This window comes from Artibeus jamaicensis, unplaced genomic scaffold, assembly GCF_021234435.1.
Source record: "Artibeus jamaicensis isolate MK-2021 breed Jamaican fruit bat unplaced genomic scaffold, CSHL_Jam_final contig_464, whole genome shotgun sequence".
In the NCBI taxonomy this organism is placed as follows: domain Eukaryota; kingdom Metazoa; phylum Chordata; class Mammalia; order Chiroptera; family Phyllostomidae; genus Artibeus; species Artibeus jamaicensis.
Genome location: NW_026521842.1, coordinates 5,828,823 through 5,844,965, shown reverse-complemented (window position 1 = coordinate 5,844,965; position 16,143 = coordinate 5,828,823). Strand labels below are relative to the sequence as shown.

At 53.4% G+C, this 16,143-nt stretch overlaps 1 protein-coding gene across 10 annotated transcripts in view; it reads right to left on the bottom strand.

Annotated features, from left to right (window-relative positions):
• Positions 1-16,143, bottom strand: part of SLC38A8 (solute carrier family 38 member 8) — a 35,725-nt gene that overhangs the window by 10,618 nt on the left and 8,964 nt on the right. For all 10 annotated transcript variants that reach the window (XR_008391911.1, XR_008391912.1, XR_008391915.1 and 7 more), the window contains exons 4-7: positions 9,232-9,373; positions 8,262-8,363; positions 4,858-4,915; positions 1,344-1,458 (exon numbers count right to left, since the gene is read on the bottom strand). Coding sequence is in view for 5 of the 10 variants with exons in the window: in XM_037142439.2 (XP_036998334.2) it covers positions 1,344-1,458; positions 4,858-4,915; positions 8,262-8,363; positions 9,232-9,373 (417 nt within the window). In the remaining 5 variants the exon portion in view is untranslated. The remainder of the gene's footprint in view (positions 1-1,343; positions 1,459-4,857; positions 4,916-8,261; positions 8,364-9,231; positions 9,374-16,143) is intronic.

Here is a 16,143-nt window from a genome sequence, read left to right as displayed (position 1 = left end):
ACTCTGTTCTTCTGATTCAAAACCCACACTGGGCAAAGCTATTGCTAACCCTTCTTTCAGACGGCTCACCAGGGGCCTGTGCACAGAGTGGGTGCTGGCAGAAGCACCCAGCACTCTGAGAACTCTATCGATGTCTTCCACGCCCGGCCCACCCCACTCCAACAGCTAAAGACAGCCGCCAGCCCTGGCCGGTGGCTCAGCTGGTTGGAGCGCTGTCCCATACACTAAAATGGGGCAGCTTCAATCCCTGCTCAGGGTGCATACAAGAAGCAACCAGTGGATGGATGTTCCTTTCTCGCATTGGTGTTTCTCTCTCTCTAAAATCAGTAAAGGTATCCTTGGTGTGGACTAAAAACAGAAAGCAGCTGGCAGTGCACCCATGTTCCTGGTGGGAAACACCGAGACCCGGGGTGGCAGCAATCGCCAGGATACGCAGACGGCTAGTTACCACACTACCGCGTCCAGCGCACCAGGCCCCTGGCCTGCACCCAGTGCTGCCGCTCACATCCTCGTCACCTGCCCTGTCCTGAGATGCCCATCTCTAGCTAAGAGCTATGGCTCATTTTGGTCCCCTGATCCTGCTGATCCCGGACCTGAGCCATTTAGAGGTGACTCTCAGTGACCAGGTCCTGGCCTTCCAACCCAGGGGCCACTGACTGACAAGGACCTTCCCTGCTGGAGAGCAGTCACCCAGCAAGTTTCTTAAAACCATGGTGACCAAGGCACCTGACACATTCTCTGTAGTCCAAGGGCCTCCCAAGTCAGAAGGTCCAACAGGCAGATGAGAAAGTGACCCCCTGGGCTGGAGGAAGGTGCCCAGTAGTCAGCCTGAGCCTGGGACCTGGGCTGTGCTGGGCACATGCTGTGTGACCTTGGGCACATCACACACCCTCTCTGAGCCACACTTCCATCACCTCTGAAGACCCTTTTGCCCACAGCACAGGTTCGTGAGCACCCAAACCCATCGAGTCCATGACAGCACTTTGTAAATCGCTACCCAGATGTAGCGCTAATGACAACCACTATTGTTGTCATCCCATCAGACAGCAGCAGACGGGGCATGGGGCAGGGGCTTTGGAGATAGCCAGACCAGGGGGAGGGTGACAGCTTTGTCACATCTAGTCTGGAGATCTTGGCCAACCCATGGAAGCCCTCGGAGCCTCAGTCTCCTCATCTGTAAAATGGGGATTTCCTAGGGGGTGTTAAGGATTATGTGAGCGAAGGCACTTACACTCTGCAGGGCTGTACCTAGCACACTGTAAGCTCTCTATAAATACTCATTATTATTCCCATTTCTCCTGCCAATCCCTACCCAGCTCCTGGCGCTGCAGGCAGGGCCTTACCTGTCAGTGAGTACACAAGGCAGCAGGCCAGCAGGGACAGCACAGAGACCAGGGCCCAGTGGGACAGGCTCTGGTTGCCCATGCTGCAGTAGATGGAGACAGCCGCTTCATGACACTGCAAGACAGAGGGGGCCAGCGGGGCCGGCTGGGCGTTAGAATCCCTGAGAACGATCTAAAAAGTATCAGTGTCCAAAAATACAGGAAACCACCCAAATGCCCACCAACAGTAAAAGGCATTAAGTAAATCACCAGATATTCACATGGTGGAATATTACATAGCGATGAAAAAGGATGAGCACACTATACACCTTAACAAGAACCTCACAGCTCTCACGTTTTGCAGAGAAAGCCAGACACAGAAGAACATTTCCATGTACCTAAGTTTGAATCTCAAGCCAGACCAGCCAGACCAGGCCGCCCTTTGCATTGTGTGGTGTTGAGTAGCATCCCTGGCCTTGACCCACTAGATACCAGGAACGCTTGCCCCCAACTGTTACAACCAGCTGTGTCTCCAGACATTGCCAAATTTCCAGTGGGTGGGGCGCAGTCACCCCCAAACAAGAGCCAGCACTTAGGGTGACAGCAGGCAGAAGAGTGGTGCGGGTGGGGTGCCTGCCACTGAGTGGAATATGGTACAAGGGAGCCTTCCGTGGGGGCTGGCAGGGCTCTACCTCCTGACTGGGGCGATGGTTACATGCGAGCGCACATACTTATGGTTATATATTCCATATGTACTGATTAGATTGTCATAAGAGAATTCAATATAATGTACATCTAGCCAATGCCAAGACCCCACCTGCGACAGGGACGTTACTGACCTGGGGCAGGTCCTGGGCAGTGGTGTCTCACACGTGCCAGGAGACCCTGATGCCCAGGCAGGTTGAGAGGCGCCCCCATATCTGCATGTACTCTTAGGGTTCCAGGACTTCCTAGGCTCCTGGGGCAGGGGTCCCACTATCACGTCCACCCACTCACTCATTCACTTCCGATCAAAACCAACCATGCTGATCTTCTCCTACCCACACTCCAGGCTCCTCGAGGGCCACGCTCCTCCCACTCACTGAGCTCAGTCCACCTCTCTCTACCTGCAGCCGCCAGGGTGAGCGCACTCAGACCTTCTAGGACCGACGAGCCTCAGGGCATCAGTGCGTCTTCGGCTTTCTGCTCAGGGACTTCTCTGACCTCACAGGAGCCCGCTGGCCTGCAGCCCCAGGGACTCTCAACCAAGGGGCAGTGGAGCCCCGTGGGTCAAGGCTCCTACGTCCTCCTTCCCAGACTCAGAAACGGGGAAAATGGTTGTCGGTAGCTGGATGGAGCCCAGCCTCTCTTCCTCTGTCCTAGGGCTCCTGGGTGAGTTTCTCTCGGGTTTGTAGGGAAATATAGTCCGTTCCCTGAGGGCAGGGCTGCCCTGCTCGAACAGCCTGGGGGCCGGGGCTGGCTGTGTGCAGGCTCATACTCACTCGGAGATGGGTGCAGGGCGGAGGTGCACACACTGGCTAAGAAGTGGAGGCAGCGTGGGTGTCCACCAGCCGAGGAACGGCAAGCTAACGGGGGTCTGTCCCTGCAGTGGACTGTGACTCAGCTGACACATGCTACAACATGGGTGAACCTCGAGAACACGGTGCCGAGTCAGAGGAGCCACCATAGAGGACCACGAGTCGTAGGGTCCATTTATGTGGCCCGCCCCACTGTGGGGCGGTGGGAGTTTCTGAAGCTGCCCACGCTGAGGGCTTCCCAGCTCTGTCACCACACGGAACACCGCTGGACTTCACGCCTCAGAGGGGTGAGATGCATGCGACGTGGGTTGTATCTAATGAGACTGTTTTTTAAAAACCAACACCTGAGGAGTCAAGTGCAGCCAGGGTGGCTGGGAGCAGAGCCCAACTCCCGCCTCTGCTCCCCCAGACCCCTCTGACCCACTCTGTGCAGGCTGGTGGGGGGGCCGTTGTGAGAGGTGGGTGTGGCGTTTGAACCCGTTCAGAGCTCCGGATGACAGAGCGACCCCGGCCCGCACAGTCCCTCCAGCCTTGCCCCACTCCTCTGTCTACCCCCTACTCATCCTCTGCCTCTCCTCTCCTCCAGCCTGGATGCCTTCTCTCCACACCGCATCCCTGCAGCCCGGCCGCTGGCCTCAGCCCCACCCCCACCCCCACCTGCACCTGCAATTCACGTCTTTTCCCAGACTCCCATCACTGCACACCTGTCCCTGGAAACCTCAGCCCAGGCCTCAGCTGCCAGGAGAATTGAATTGGGGAGCCAAGGCAAAGGTGGGGGAGCACCCCCGGCTAAACATCTGAAGAGCAGCCCCCCAGTGTGAGACCGTCACACCATATGGTACTCAGCACTGGAGAGAGGGGTGGTTAAAGCCACATCCCAACAGTTGTCAGGAAAATCACTGCCTCAGATCTTTCAAAATATTGGGTGTGCAGGAAAAAACATGAGGAATTCCTGTAAACGGCTCGCTAAGCCCCAGCAGCGATACCATCAACTCATTTATAAGGAAGAGAAATGAAAACGTTTCAGGAGTTTTTTCAAAGATGTTTCTCCAAGAAAACGAGAAGCAGAAACTCGAGCTCGTTGCTGGATGAGGGAAGATAAAACACTCGGGTTAGGGGTATCGTCCCTAAAACACTTGGGAGGTATTGTCACTCCTGAGCCACTTCCCCCTGGGAAGCTGACTGTGCTCCAGGGCGGTTCTGTTACCAGTGTGGTGGGTGGCTGTCTGGGAGAAGGACAAATGTCTCCTAAAGTAGACAGCGAAAGCATGGAGTCGGCTGCCACCGGCTGAAAGAGACAGAGAGAGCAGAAGGCAGGGAGCAGAGCCCGCAGGAGCTGTCGACCTCGCCTCTAGCGGCCCACGGGGCACCCACCTGGCAGAGCCCTCTGCAGCTCTGCGGCCCCGCCGGGCACACTCTCCCCTCCCCGAGTCACCCATGCTGCCCTCTCCAGCTGGACCATCCTCCCTTCACCTGGCCGCCTCCCACCCATCCTTCAAGGCTAGATCAGAAGCCCCTCAGCTGGGCTGCGCTCACTGAACCCCTTCTCACTCACGACTTCCTATGGAAAATTCTCTATATCCTGCCCCGAACCTGCCACACAGCCACCTGCACCCCTCCCAGCCCTCCCGGCCCTCCTGGCCCCAGGCCTCCCACAGCAGGCTCTCTCCTCCCAGAGCCCCTGGAGCAGAACCCACCTGGCGTCCTGCAGGCCCAGGCATCCAGGCATGCGCGCATGCTGCGGAGGAAGGACAGTTGCCGAACCCCCGTCCCCCATTCTATCCTGGACCCAGCACATCTGCTGCGGCTGTCGGCTGCTGGTCGGGTCCCCAAGTTCAACAGCAATTCACACACTGAGCCCAGATCCGCACCCACGTGCCCAGTCTCTGAAGACAGCCTGTCTCGGCCTAGGACAAGTCTTCGCACGGCTCTCCTGACAGGGAGGCCACCCTCTCCCATGGGAGCAAGCAGCCGCCACAGCCTGCAAAGGCCGCTCCTCACCACAGACATAAGGTTACCTGAAATCCAAAGCAGATGGTGGGGAAGACACTGAACACGGAGGCCCAGGAGGAAGGACTGCAAACAGAGAAGAACAGGTGGTGATTACGAAAAGTTCAACTCAAGACAACCTTCAATGCAGAGATGAGTTTTAAACCATGCCAGGAAGGTGTGACTACACATGACTATAAAATATGTTTTTAACCATTGCGTCCACTACCAAGTTTGGGGGAATGGAAAAGAATGTGTGCCCATGACTGCACTTTCTAAATGCGTTTGTGCTGACACTTTGGCAACTTGACCTTCCCTGCATGGGCAGAACTTGGACAGGGCATGGCGAGCAGGTGCTCCCAGCGTCCCTCTGAGGCTGCCTGTCCCCGGGGAGGTTCGGGGCTGGGCACGCAGGCAGCCAGTGTCCACCACACAAACACCCAGCAGTGCAGGGACACTTGGACCTCTGTCCAAGCTGCCAAAAAGGCCTGAGGTGTGCACGGTGCAGAATTTTCAGGACGGTGGCCCTCCAGCTTCCTTTGACTGGCAGCTCTGGGTGCCAGCGTCCCTAGGTGCCAGCGTTTAGCACCTTTGGGGACATGTGGTGGGTTGGGCCATAAACAACTCCCGCTACAGAGTCAGGGCTTCCCAGTTGTGCTAGAACAGTGGCCCCCAAGGGGGCCATGTCCTTCTCCAGGGACCTGTGCATATTCGACCTGACGGGACAAAAGGAATGTGCAGGTGTGACTAAGGGTGAGGACTTTGAGGCGGGAGGTTATCCTGTATCACCTAGGCCCAGCATGTCACACGAATGCGTGAAGTCAGAGAGCCTGTCCTGGCTGTCCCTCCCTCAGAGGGAGCAGTGCCTACGGGGACGGCAGAGAGAAGGGGTGTTGCTGGCTTTAAAGATGGAGGCAGAGCCGCCAGACAGGCGTGGGGGTGTCGCCTAGACACTGGAAAAGGCCAGGACGGTAGTTTCCAAAAGGAGCGCAGCCCTGCCAACACCTTGCCTCTAGCCCAGGGAGACTCAAGGTAGACTTCTGACCTCCGGGACTGAGACGGGAAATCGTGCTGTTTCGAGCCCCACAGGTTGGTGGTGACTCGTTACGGCAGCCACAGGACCCTGACACGGAGGTGTCTCCTCTTCTGCGCTGGGTCTGGCTGACTTCACCCTGGACACCATGCCTGGCGCCTGCCCACACAGCAGGGCCTCCCTGACCCTCCTCAGCAGCATGGCCACCCAATGCCCAGCTTTCTGCTCAGACCAGGAGCAGAGGGCCCACAGCTGCACTGGGCCCTCTATCTGCCTGGGACCTCTGGGCCTGTGCATGCCGTCCCCTCCTGCCTCTGTGGAAGACACAGTCTGAGCCCCAGCCTGAGGCTGGGTCCCCAGAGCACAGAACCCCCAACCCTGCCATTTCCCAGCCCCTGACTCCAGGCTGTAGGTCAGCAGTGAGTCTGGCCTTCTCCTCCCCGGCTTTTTCTTCTCTTAGGGGTTGCCCATCGTCATCGACAGGGGCTGGGGCTCTGTCCCCCTCGGCGCCTGCCCATTCCTCTCCTCTCCTCAGAAGAACTGCTTCCTGCCTCCTTCTCTCTCTCATGAGCCCAATCCACCTGGGCCTTCGCCCCCTCTCCTGCCCAGACCAGGTAACGCCGCCAGTGGCTTCTGTGGCCACATCGACGCCCAGGACTCAGTCCCACGTGACCCAGGAGCAGTGTTTGGCAACAGTCATGCCAACTTTCTGGAAATTTAGTTCACTGACACCTGAGACCCAGCTTCCGTCATCCTCTATCCTGGCTGAATGGTGTTCCCCAAATTCACACCCGCTGGGAGCCTCAGAAGGAAGGCTTATCTGGGAACGGGGCCCCTGTGGATGTAATCAGTTAAATTAGCATGAGGCCGTGCAGGGAAGGTTGGGTTCTAATGCAAGGACTGGTGTCCGGCAGGAGGAGAAAACAGACGCCGGCGGGGGCTGTGGGGTGAGGGTGGCAGAGGCTGCGTGAGGCGGCCACCCTTCAGCCAAGGGCCACTGGCAGCTCCCAGGAGCTCAAAGAGGCAGGAAGGGTCCTCCCCTAGAACCTACCCACACCTTGATGTTTGGCTCCTGGACTCCAGAGCTGAGAGGACACATTCCTGTCGTGTGAAGCCACCAGGTTTGCGGACAGTTGTCACAGCAGCTCCAGGAGGCTAGCACCTCTCCTGGCTCCCCACCCCTCTCCCATCCTTCCCCTGCTCCTCCCCCTCCCCTGGCCTCCCAGAGCGGGACAGAGCCTGTGGGTCCCCAGCACAGTTCTCACCAGGCGCCTGGCCTTAGACGCCATCTCTGGGCTTGACACCAACCACCTTTCTCCCTCCGGGCCAGGCCTCTCTCTCCGAACTGCAGACACACAGTTCTGAGAAGCTGGCTGCCCGACACCTTCATTTAGAAGTTTCAAAGCCGACTCCAGCGTTGCCCCTCCCCACCTGCCCCCTCTGTCTTGTCCGGCCTGGGAAACGGCAGCGCCAAACCTTCCCAGTGCCAGGCCCAGGGCTCAGAGTCACCCTGGACTCCTCCCCCTCTCTCTGTCGCGCTCCACTTCCGGTCTGTCCACCTGAAGGAGCCACATCGTTTGCAGGGCCCAGTGCAAAACAAATATGCCGGACCCCTGTTCATCGACAGTGGGCTGGTGCCCTGGCCAGGTTTCTCAGTGGGTTAGAGCGTCATCCATACGCAAGAGGTTGCGGGTTCAATTCCCATTCAGGACACATACCTAAGCTGTGGGTTTGACCCCTGGTCAGGGTGCATATGAGAGGCAACTGATCCATGTCTCTCTCTCTCTCAAATTGATAAAACATACCCTCGGGTGAGGATTAAAAAGGAAAAGAATGTTGGGATGGTGACTGAAGGGCATTAGACCAAGTGCAAGGCCATTCCCAGCACAGGGCCCTGGGTGACGCGGTAAGTCAGCGCCTACGGAGCTGTCCTGTCACCAGATCTGGTTTCAAGCCCCTGCTGTGCTCCGAACCCTGCTGTGGCTTCCCAGCAAAACCGATGTCCTCGCTGAGGCTCCGCGTCCCCAAGGGACACCCCCGCCCCCTCCCCTGGCCTTGCTCAGGCTGGTCAGGCCACACTGGCCTCTTACGCCCCCGTGCCCTCTGCCCCAGCACCGGCGTCTTGCCGACCAGTTCTACTGCCTCCAGGCTGTGGGGACACTTCTGCAAGTGTCCCCACAGCCTGTTTTTGAGTCCCCACTTAATGTTTTGAGTCCCTTGGCCAGTCTCTGGTCCTTACAAACAACTGTGTCCATTCTGAAGCCTTTGCTGGGCCCTAGGGCCTCAGAGACGCCAAGAGATTCACAGAGAAAAGCCGGGGCTCAGTGCAGATGCTTCAGGGACCCCCCCCCGCCCCCACAGCACTCCACGAGGTCACCAAAGGCCATTCCCTCCACTCACCTCAGGGCAGGGCGGGGCTCCCGCACCAGGGGCTGGGCCCCAAGGTAGTACTGCGCCACGATGACCAGGGCCAGGTAGCAGGCAGCCAGGGTGCCTAGGAAGCTGACACACAGACAATGTGTGACCACAAACACCAGGGGCCACCAGCCCCACCAGGGAGGGCCGGGGAGCCACACAGAGTGCGGGCTGAATGCCAGCTCTGCCCACACCAGCACGGTGTCTGCAAAGTTCTCCTTGCTCTGAGCCCTGATTTCCTCATCTGTATCCTGGGGCCAGCGGCAGGCACTTTCATCGGGACAGCTCTCATGCCCTGAGGTCAGGCCGGCCGGCACCCTCGAGGCTGTGATGGCCCCTAGTTCCCCCATCTCTCCAGCGACAGCCACACAGACACTCGGATTTGGCATCTAAGCGAGGACACCAGCTGCAGTGGAGAAGGACCCCTGCCTCAGCCTGGGCTTGACAAAAGAGACTGGCCAGGGTCGGGGGCACCTGGGGGGCTCCAAGTCTCTGCCCGAGTTCCTCTGTTTCCGAGGTAAAAAGTCCATTGTTGCTCTGAACTCAACAGGGAAACACAGGCTGCAAGTCTGTACGGGTACTTTTGCCAGACTTAATTCTTTCAAAAACATACACAAAGCCACACAGACCACAAAAGGAAGGAAAGGGTGTGCGCGCCGTGTCTCCGTGTGTGCTGCGTGCGCACACGTGTGTATATAAAGTCTGTACTAATTAAAGGAGATGTCGCAGCAGGTTATGCCGTCCTGGCAGTTTTCTTTGTCGCTTATCTATGTTTTCTCTCGCACACAGATGTTCCCTGTGTAATTTTTAATTATTTTCTCCTTGTCCTAATGGGAAGGCCAATGTTAACAGCTGCCCTGTCAGAGGCAGACAGAAAGCCCTGCGACAAACACTGCCCATGGTGGGGACCCAGTCAAAGCCACTGCTCAGCCAGGGAGCGTCTGCAGCCACGTACCTCGTGAATTTCTGGAACCCAATCTCCTTCGGGGTAGACAGGGGCAGGATGACCAGCATGGACAGCAGGGTCAAGGTGAAGCGCTGGTCCACGTACCAGGGCGGCAGGGCCGGCGGAGCACCGGGCAGGAGGACGTCACACACTGGCGGGGAGGCGGGAAGGGGCTGCAGTGAGCCCCGCATGGCTTTCACCCAGCGGTCAGAGCTCTGGACATGGGCTCTCGGCCATAAGGGTCCCTGGTAGGATTCACCACGGGCACTAAGTCAGCCCTGTGGGTCTGAAGGGACAAGTGTGATGGGGACCCTGTCACGTGCCACCACAAGGGAAGGAATCTGGACACAGGATTTCATTCAACAAATGTTCACTGGGCTCGGCTCTTAGTGCTGGAATCCGGCAACGAACAAGGCACAATGACCCACCCTCCAGGCACCTGCGCCCTTCGTAAAAAACCTTTTTGTTTATGCTCCGGAGCTCAGTGGCACGGTGGGCGGTGTCCAGCGTGCAGGTGCCAGGCAGAGCCACTGTTCTCTGTCACTGCTGCATAACAGGCTGCCCCAAAAGGTGGCCCAGAGTGACCAGTTGCTTATCTACCGCGAGCAGGATGTGAAGAGTTGGGGAGGGCCTGGCTGGGGGTCTCTTGGAAGTACCCAGCTGCTGGGAGGGCTGATCTGGAGGGTTCCTGATGGCTCTCCCCACACCAGATGCCCGGTGGGGACGCCTGGACTCAGCTGGGCCGTCCCTGCAGCCTCAGGGGTCCTCCACATGGACCCCCAGCAGCCCAGTCCATGGCACCGGGGAGCTCCTAGAGACTACAGTGGAAATAGCCTGTCCTGTTGAAGGTCGAGCCAGGGACTGGCATGGTGTCACATCTGCCATACTCTCCCGGGTCATGCTGTCACAGACCCTACCCTGATCCAAGGCAGGGGACACAGACCCTACCAATCTCTCAGTTGAAGAAATACCAGAGAACCGGCAATGGAAACCATTTCATCCCACTACAGTAAGAAGGGGAATTTGGAGTTGGTCTCAGAGGCAAGACAGGTGGGGGGATGGGAGAGCAGAGCAGAGAAGGCAAAATGGCTCGAGGCCGGAACCCGTGGGGGAGGTGGCTCCTGCAGCCCCGGTGAGGGGTGACTGAGAGCTGAGCACCGCACTGCACTGCCCTTTCTCTGTTCTCACCAAATGCCCCACAAAGCCAGGCGGACAAAGAAAGAAGTGCCTTACGAGAACAGCTTGTTTCTACTGAAGTGGCGCAGGGGCCGGTTCCATGTCATGGTCACTGCACAGAGGCACCCATGCAGCTGGGGGAAGCAGGCATTCTGGGCCAGACGTGCCAAGCTGCGCACCCGAGCTGCACCGAGACCTCGGTGAGTGTCAGACCGCGCACGGCGTGGCATGAGGAGCAGGCCCTTCTATCCCTCTGATCTCCTGCGGCCAGGAAACCCCCGCTCTGGTATCGGGGCTGTCCTTCCCGAACCTGCACTTCCTGAGACATTCCTCGATGTCCGCAGTGCCAGTCACTTGTAGTCAACTCACCCGTACCCAGTATATTCGGTGACTTCCCCCACCTCCACTTAGTCCCCCTCCCAAGAAGCCTGGACTTGCCTGCAGAAAGACCTAACCGGAAACACACAAACCACCCTCTCTCCATCCCAGTCAGTGCACCCAGAGCCAGGGTGGCCTGCATCCTAATCAATGCTCTGACCACTCCGAGTGCTCTACTGCTGAGCCTGAATGAGGCTTCAGAACCCTTCTCAACACAGCAGCACCGCCAGCTGACCAGAGCGGAAACTGATCCACCCTCTGCTTGCCACGTGGAAGTGATACAGGGTGCAGCCCAGGGCCCCCCCACCCCCGCCAAAAAAAAAAAGGTTTGGAATGGTGTCCAGAACTCAAAGTGTATAGGAATATTGGAGAGACATATAAGATGTCCTCACCCCTTCCCTCACAGGTGTGAGTTGGGGGAAGGGACACATGGAGCGGGAACATGCAGGGCTGTTTTGTACAGCCACAGCCTTGCAGCTAATCCATGGCATTGTCTTTTAACATATCTGTAGCCTTTGGCGGGTCACTTGGATATGTTAAATGGCTGTGGCCAGTCTTGGAGCTAGAGGGATGAAGTCACTTCCCCCAAGATGTAACTGGGGGCAGGTCCCCCAAGTTACAGCGCCTGCGTAGGGGCTTGGAGAAGATTGGCTCTAGGACATGGGATGATTACTGCCCAGACTAATGATGGCAGCCTAGTAAACTTGTATTAATACAGAAATACTGGCAGGTGTAACTGATCTTGGGAGGAGTCGGAAATAGGGGTATAGAGGAAGATGGGTGCGAGGATTTAAAAGCCAGACACAGCAGCCATTAGGAGAGCGAGCCACGCGGTTTCAGCAGAGTGCGGACCCCCTCTTTCCCAGGTGAAAGGGAAAACCACGCAGCTTTGCCAGAATGGAGATCCCTGCAGCCAGGTGAAGAAGAAAGCCACATGCTTTTGGTGGAGTGTGAACCCCTGCAGCTTTGGTAGAAGAGGCCCACGCGGCTTTGGGGTGCCCCCTTTGGCCGTGTGGCCTGGAAAGCAGGAGAGACTTTAGTTGGAACTGGGTACAAAGAACTCTTGCCAGTGGACCATGAGAAGGTACCACAGTACTTTGGATCAACTAGAGAGAGAGATCCTGCCTGCACGGTGACACAGCTGATGGTGCCAGCGGCCTGCAACACAGACGTGTGCTCTTTTCCTGATTTACGGTACTGGAGTTGGGACAGTGGGAGAAGTGGGAGCTGTGTGTGTGTAGGTGTATACCCTAAAGGACTTTGATATTTTAGTGGTGGCATTAAGCCTAAATAGCATTAAAGAAACATTTTGTTTCCTTTTCACAAATCTCTGGCATTGAGAGATGTCTTTCCAATTGGCGGCGGACAGAAGAGCCCAGTAGATATTAGTATTCTATCCTTGGGAGGGGCCCCTGTTCTTTAGCAGTTTTTGGCATCCCTAGGTGGACCAAATATTGCCCCCCCTCCCTCAGACCTCTTGTTCTGTAACAGAAGCAGGGCATCTTATACCCATTTGCCGACTGCAAGGTTCAGCTCTACCAGCCTTAATGCTTTTTGATAACAACACTGCCCAAAACATAGAAGCCTTTAATGCCAGTACCCCAGAGTCAGGGGCCCTTTCATTCATGGGTCAAGTGACAGAGCAAACCAAAGAAACAGCAAAATGGTGGACTGAAATCTAACCATTTCAATAATTACATTCCAGAAATATCAAGATGGTTGAGGAGTAAGTAGAAGCTACACTAACCTCCTCCCAGGACCAATCTGGAGAATCCTAAATTGTGGAGAAATCATCCTGAATAACCAACTGAATACTACTAGCTGGATAGAAGTCTTATTACCAAGGACAGACAGAAGAAAACACTTCACCCCAACGTGGCCGGTAGGGGGAGGAAGTGCAGAGAAGGTGCGAGAGGGCTGGCTGGGCTCCCACGGGAGGCAGCTGAAGCTCTGGAGGGATATTTCAGCAGCCAGGGGGTTCTCCCTGAGAAATGCGGGTCTAAACCCCAGGCTGGTCTCCCCAGCCTACAGCACCAGAGCCAGAAGGGAACCCAGATAGCATCCAGCTATGAAAAGCAGCAGGGGTTCTGTCTGCTAGGGAGATACAGCTGGAGATGCGGAGAGCCTCTAAAAGGGCCAACACACAATATTTCATTTGTAGCCACCTACCCTGGGCTCTGTCAGAGGGAGGGCAGAGTGGAACAGAGACTCTTGAGGAGTTGGGGTTGATGGCTCTGGGGAGAGAACTGAAGAAACAGCCACCAGGATCCCAGTGCTGGGTCAGTCCCTACACTGCCAAAGTCACGTCTCTCAGGCAGAGCATTCTTCACCCTGAACCGGAGAGAAGCGATGGCCCTGCCCACAGGAATTACTCTGCCCCATCCTGTAGTGCATATGCTGGGCCGCTTAAAGCTTGATTAGTTTAACAACTCATCAATTTAACAGCTAAGGCAGAAAATACAAAGAAGCAGCCTAAATGGGAAGACAAAGAAATAGACCCCATGAACATGGACAACAGTGTGGTGATTGCTGTGGGGAGCCGGGTATAATGGGACTAAATGACAATCAGAAAAAAATACAATCAAGATTAAATTGAAAAAAGAAAAAAGAGACCCCAAGTGAAACAACAAGAGAATTCTCCAGAGAAGCAGCTAGATGAAGTAGAGGCAAGCAATCTATCAGCTAGAGTTCAGAGTAATGATTATAAGGATACTCAACAGCATGAAAAAAGACACAGAAACCATAAAAAAGGGCCAGTCAGAAAGAATGCCATATCTGAAATAAATTATGTACTGGAAGGAATAAACAGAAGGTTAGATGAAGCAGAGAATCAAACCAGTGATTTGGAAGACAAGGTAGAAAAAACACCCAGGCAGAGCAGCAAAAAGAAAAATTAATTTTTAAAAATGAGGAGAGTTGAAGAAGCATTTTGGACAATATGAAGCATAACAACATCCACATCATGGGAATACCAGGAGGAAAAGAGAGTGAGCAAGGGATCGAGAAGCCATTTGAAGAAAGAATGAGTGAAAACTTCCCTAATCTTGTGAAGGAAAGAGCTGCAAAAGTGCAGGAAATTCAGAGAGTCCCAGACAGTTGGATTCAAAGAAGCCTACACTGCAACACATCATAATTAAAACAACAAGTCTTAAAGACAAGGAGAGAGCCCTGGCTGGTGTAGCTCAGTGGATTGAGCGCGGGCCTGAAAACCAAAGGATTGCGGTTCGATTCCCAGTCAGGATACATGCCTGGGTTTCAGGCCAGTTCCCAGCAGGGGACACATGAGAGGCAACCATACATTGATATTTCTCTCCCTCTCTCCTTCCCTTCCCCTCTAAAGATAAATAAATAAAAATCTAAAACATAAACAACTAAGAGTTGAAAAAAAAAAAAAGACAAGGAGAGAATCCTAAAAACCACAAGAGACAAGCAGGTAGTTACATGCAAGGGAGCATCAATTACACTGTCATCTGATTTCTCCACAAAAACATTTCAGGCCAGAAGGGAGTGGCATGAAATATTCAAGGTGATGAAATGCAAAGACTTACAACCAAAGCTACTTTACCCAGCAAGGGTATCATTTAAAATTGAAGGAGAAATCAGGAGCTTCCCACACAGGAAAAGCTAAAGAAGTTTGTTTAACACCAAACCAGTACTGCAACAAAGGTTAAAAGGCTTGCTTCAAGAAATAGAAAAAGAAAAAAAAAGAGGAAAATAGTCTAAGAATGAAATGGCACTAAATATGTGTCTATTGATTATTGATAATCACCTTAACTGTAAATGGCTTAAAATGTAAATGCTCCAATCAAGAGACACAGGGTAGCTGAGTGGATTAAGAAAACAAGACCCACAGATATTCTGCCTCCAAGAGACCCATCTCAGATCAAAATATACATACAGACTAAAAGTAAAAGGATAGAAAAAGATATTTCATGCAAATGGAAAGAGAAAAAAAGCTGGGGTAGCAATGCTTATATCTGAAAAATCGACTTTAAAACCAAGGTTATAGTAAGAGACAAAGAAGGACACTATATAATGATAAAGGGACTGATCCAATAAGAAGATATAACCTAGTAAATATTCACACACCCAACAAAGGAATACCTAAGTATGTGAGGCTAATCTCAATGTACGTAAAGGGAGAGCTAGGCAGAAACACAGTCGTAACTGGAGATTTCAACACCTCATTGACCTCAATGGATAGATCTTTCAGACAGAAAATCAGCAAGGAGACAGTGGCCTTAAATGACACACTGGATCAAATAGATTTAATTGATATCTTTACAACATTTCATCCCAGAGCAGCAGATTATACATACTTTTCAAGAGCACATGGAATGTTGTCCAGGATAGACCACATGTTGGGACTAAAAACAAGTCTCAATAAATTTAAGAAGACTGAAATGATATCAAGCATCTTCTCTGACCACAATGCTATGAATCTAGAAATCAATCACAAGAAGAACACAAAAAACACAGAGACATGGAAGCTAAATGACAGGTTATTAAACAATGAATGGGACAACAATGAGATCGAGGAAGAAACCAAAAGGTACCTTGAAACAAATGAAAATGAGGACACAACAATCCAAAATCTGTGGGACACTGGGAAAGTGATCTTAAGAGGGAAATTCATAGCATTACAGGCTTGTCTTAAAAAAAAATAAGAAAAAGCTAAAATAAACAATCTAACGTCACACTTAAAAAACTTGAAAAATAGCCCTGGCTGGTGTAGCTCAGTGGATTGAGCATGGGCCTGTGAACCAGACAATTGCGGTTCGATTCCCAGTCAGGGCACATGCCGAGGTTGCAGGCCGGTTCCCTGCAGGCCACTTCCCAACAGGGGATGCACAAGAGGCAACCATACATTGATGTTTCTCTCCCTCTCTCCTTCCCTTTCCCTCTAAAGATGAATAAATAAAAAATCTTAAAATTATAAAACAAACAAACTTGAAAAATAACAGCAAACGAGCCCAAATTGAATAGAAGGAAATAAGATCAGAGCAGAAATAAATGAAATAGAGTCTAAAGAATGATACAAAAGATCAATGAATCCGAGAGCTAGTTCTTTGAAGAGATAGACAAGATCGACAAATCTTTGACCAGACTCAAGAAAAAAAGAGAAAGGACCCAAATAAATAAAATCAGAAATGAAAGAAGAGAAATAACAACTGATACTGAAGATATACAAAGGATCATGTAAGAAAGTATTATGAACAACTGTATGCCAACAAACTGGACAACCTGAATGAAATGGATAAATTCTTAGAATCATGGACCCCCCAGCAGCCTAGACTGGAACATACAATCTTCCCAAACTAATCCAGGAAGAATCAAAGAATCTGAATAGACCAATTACACCTAGTG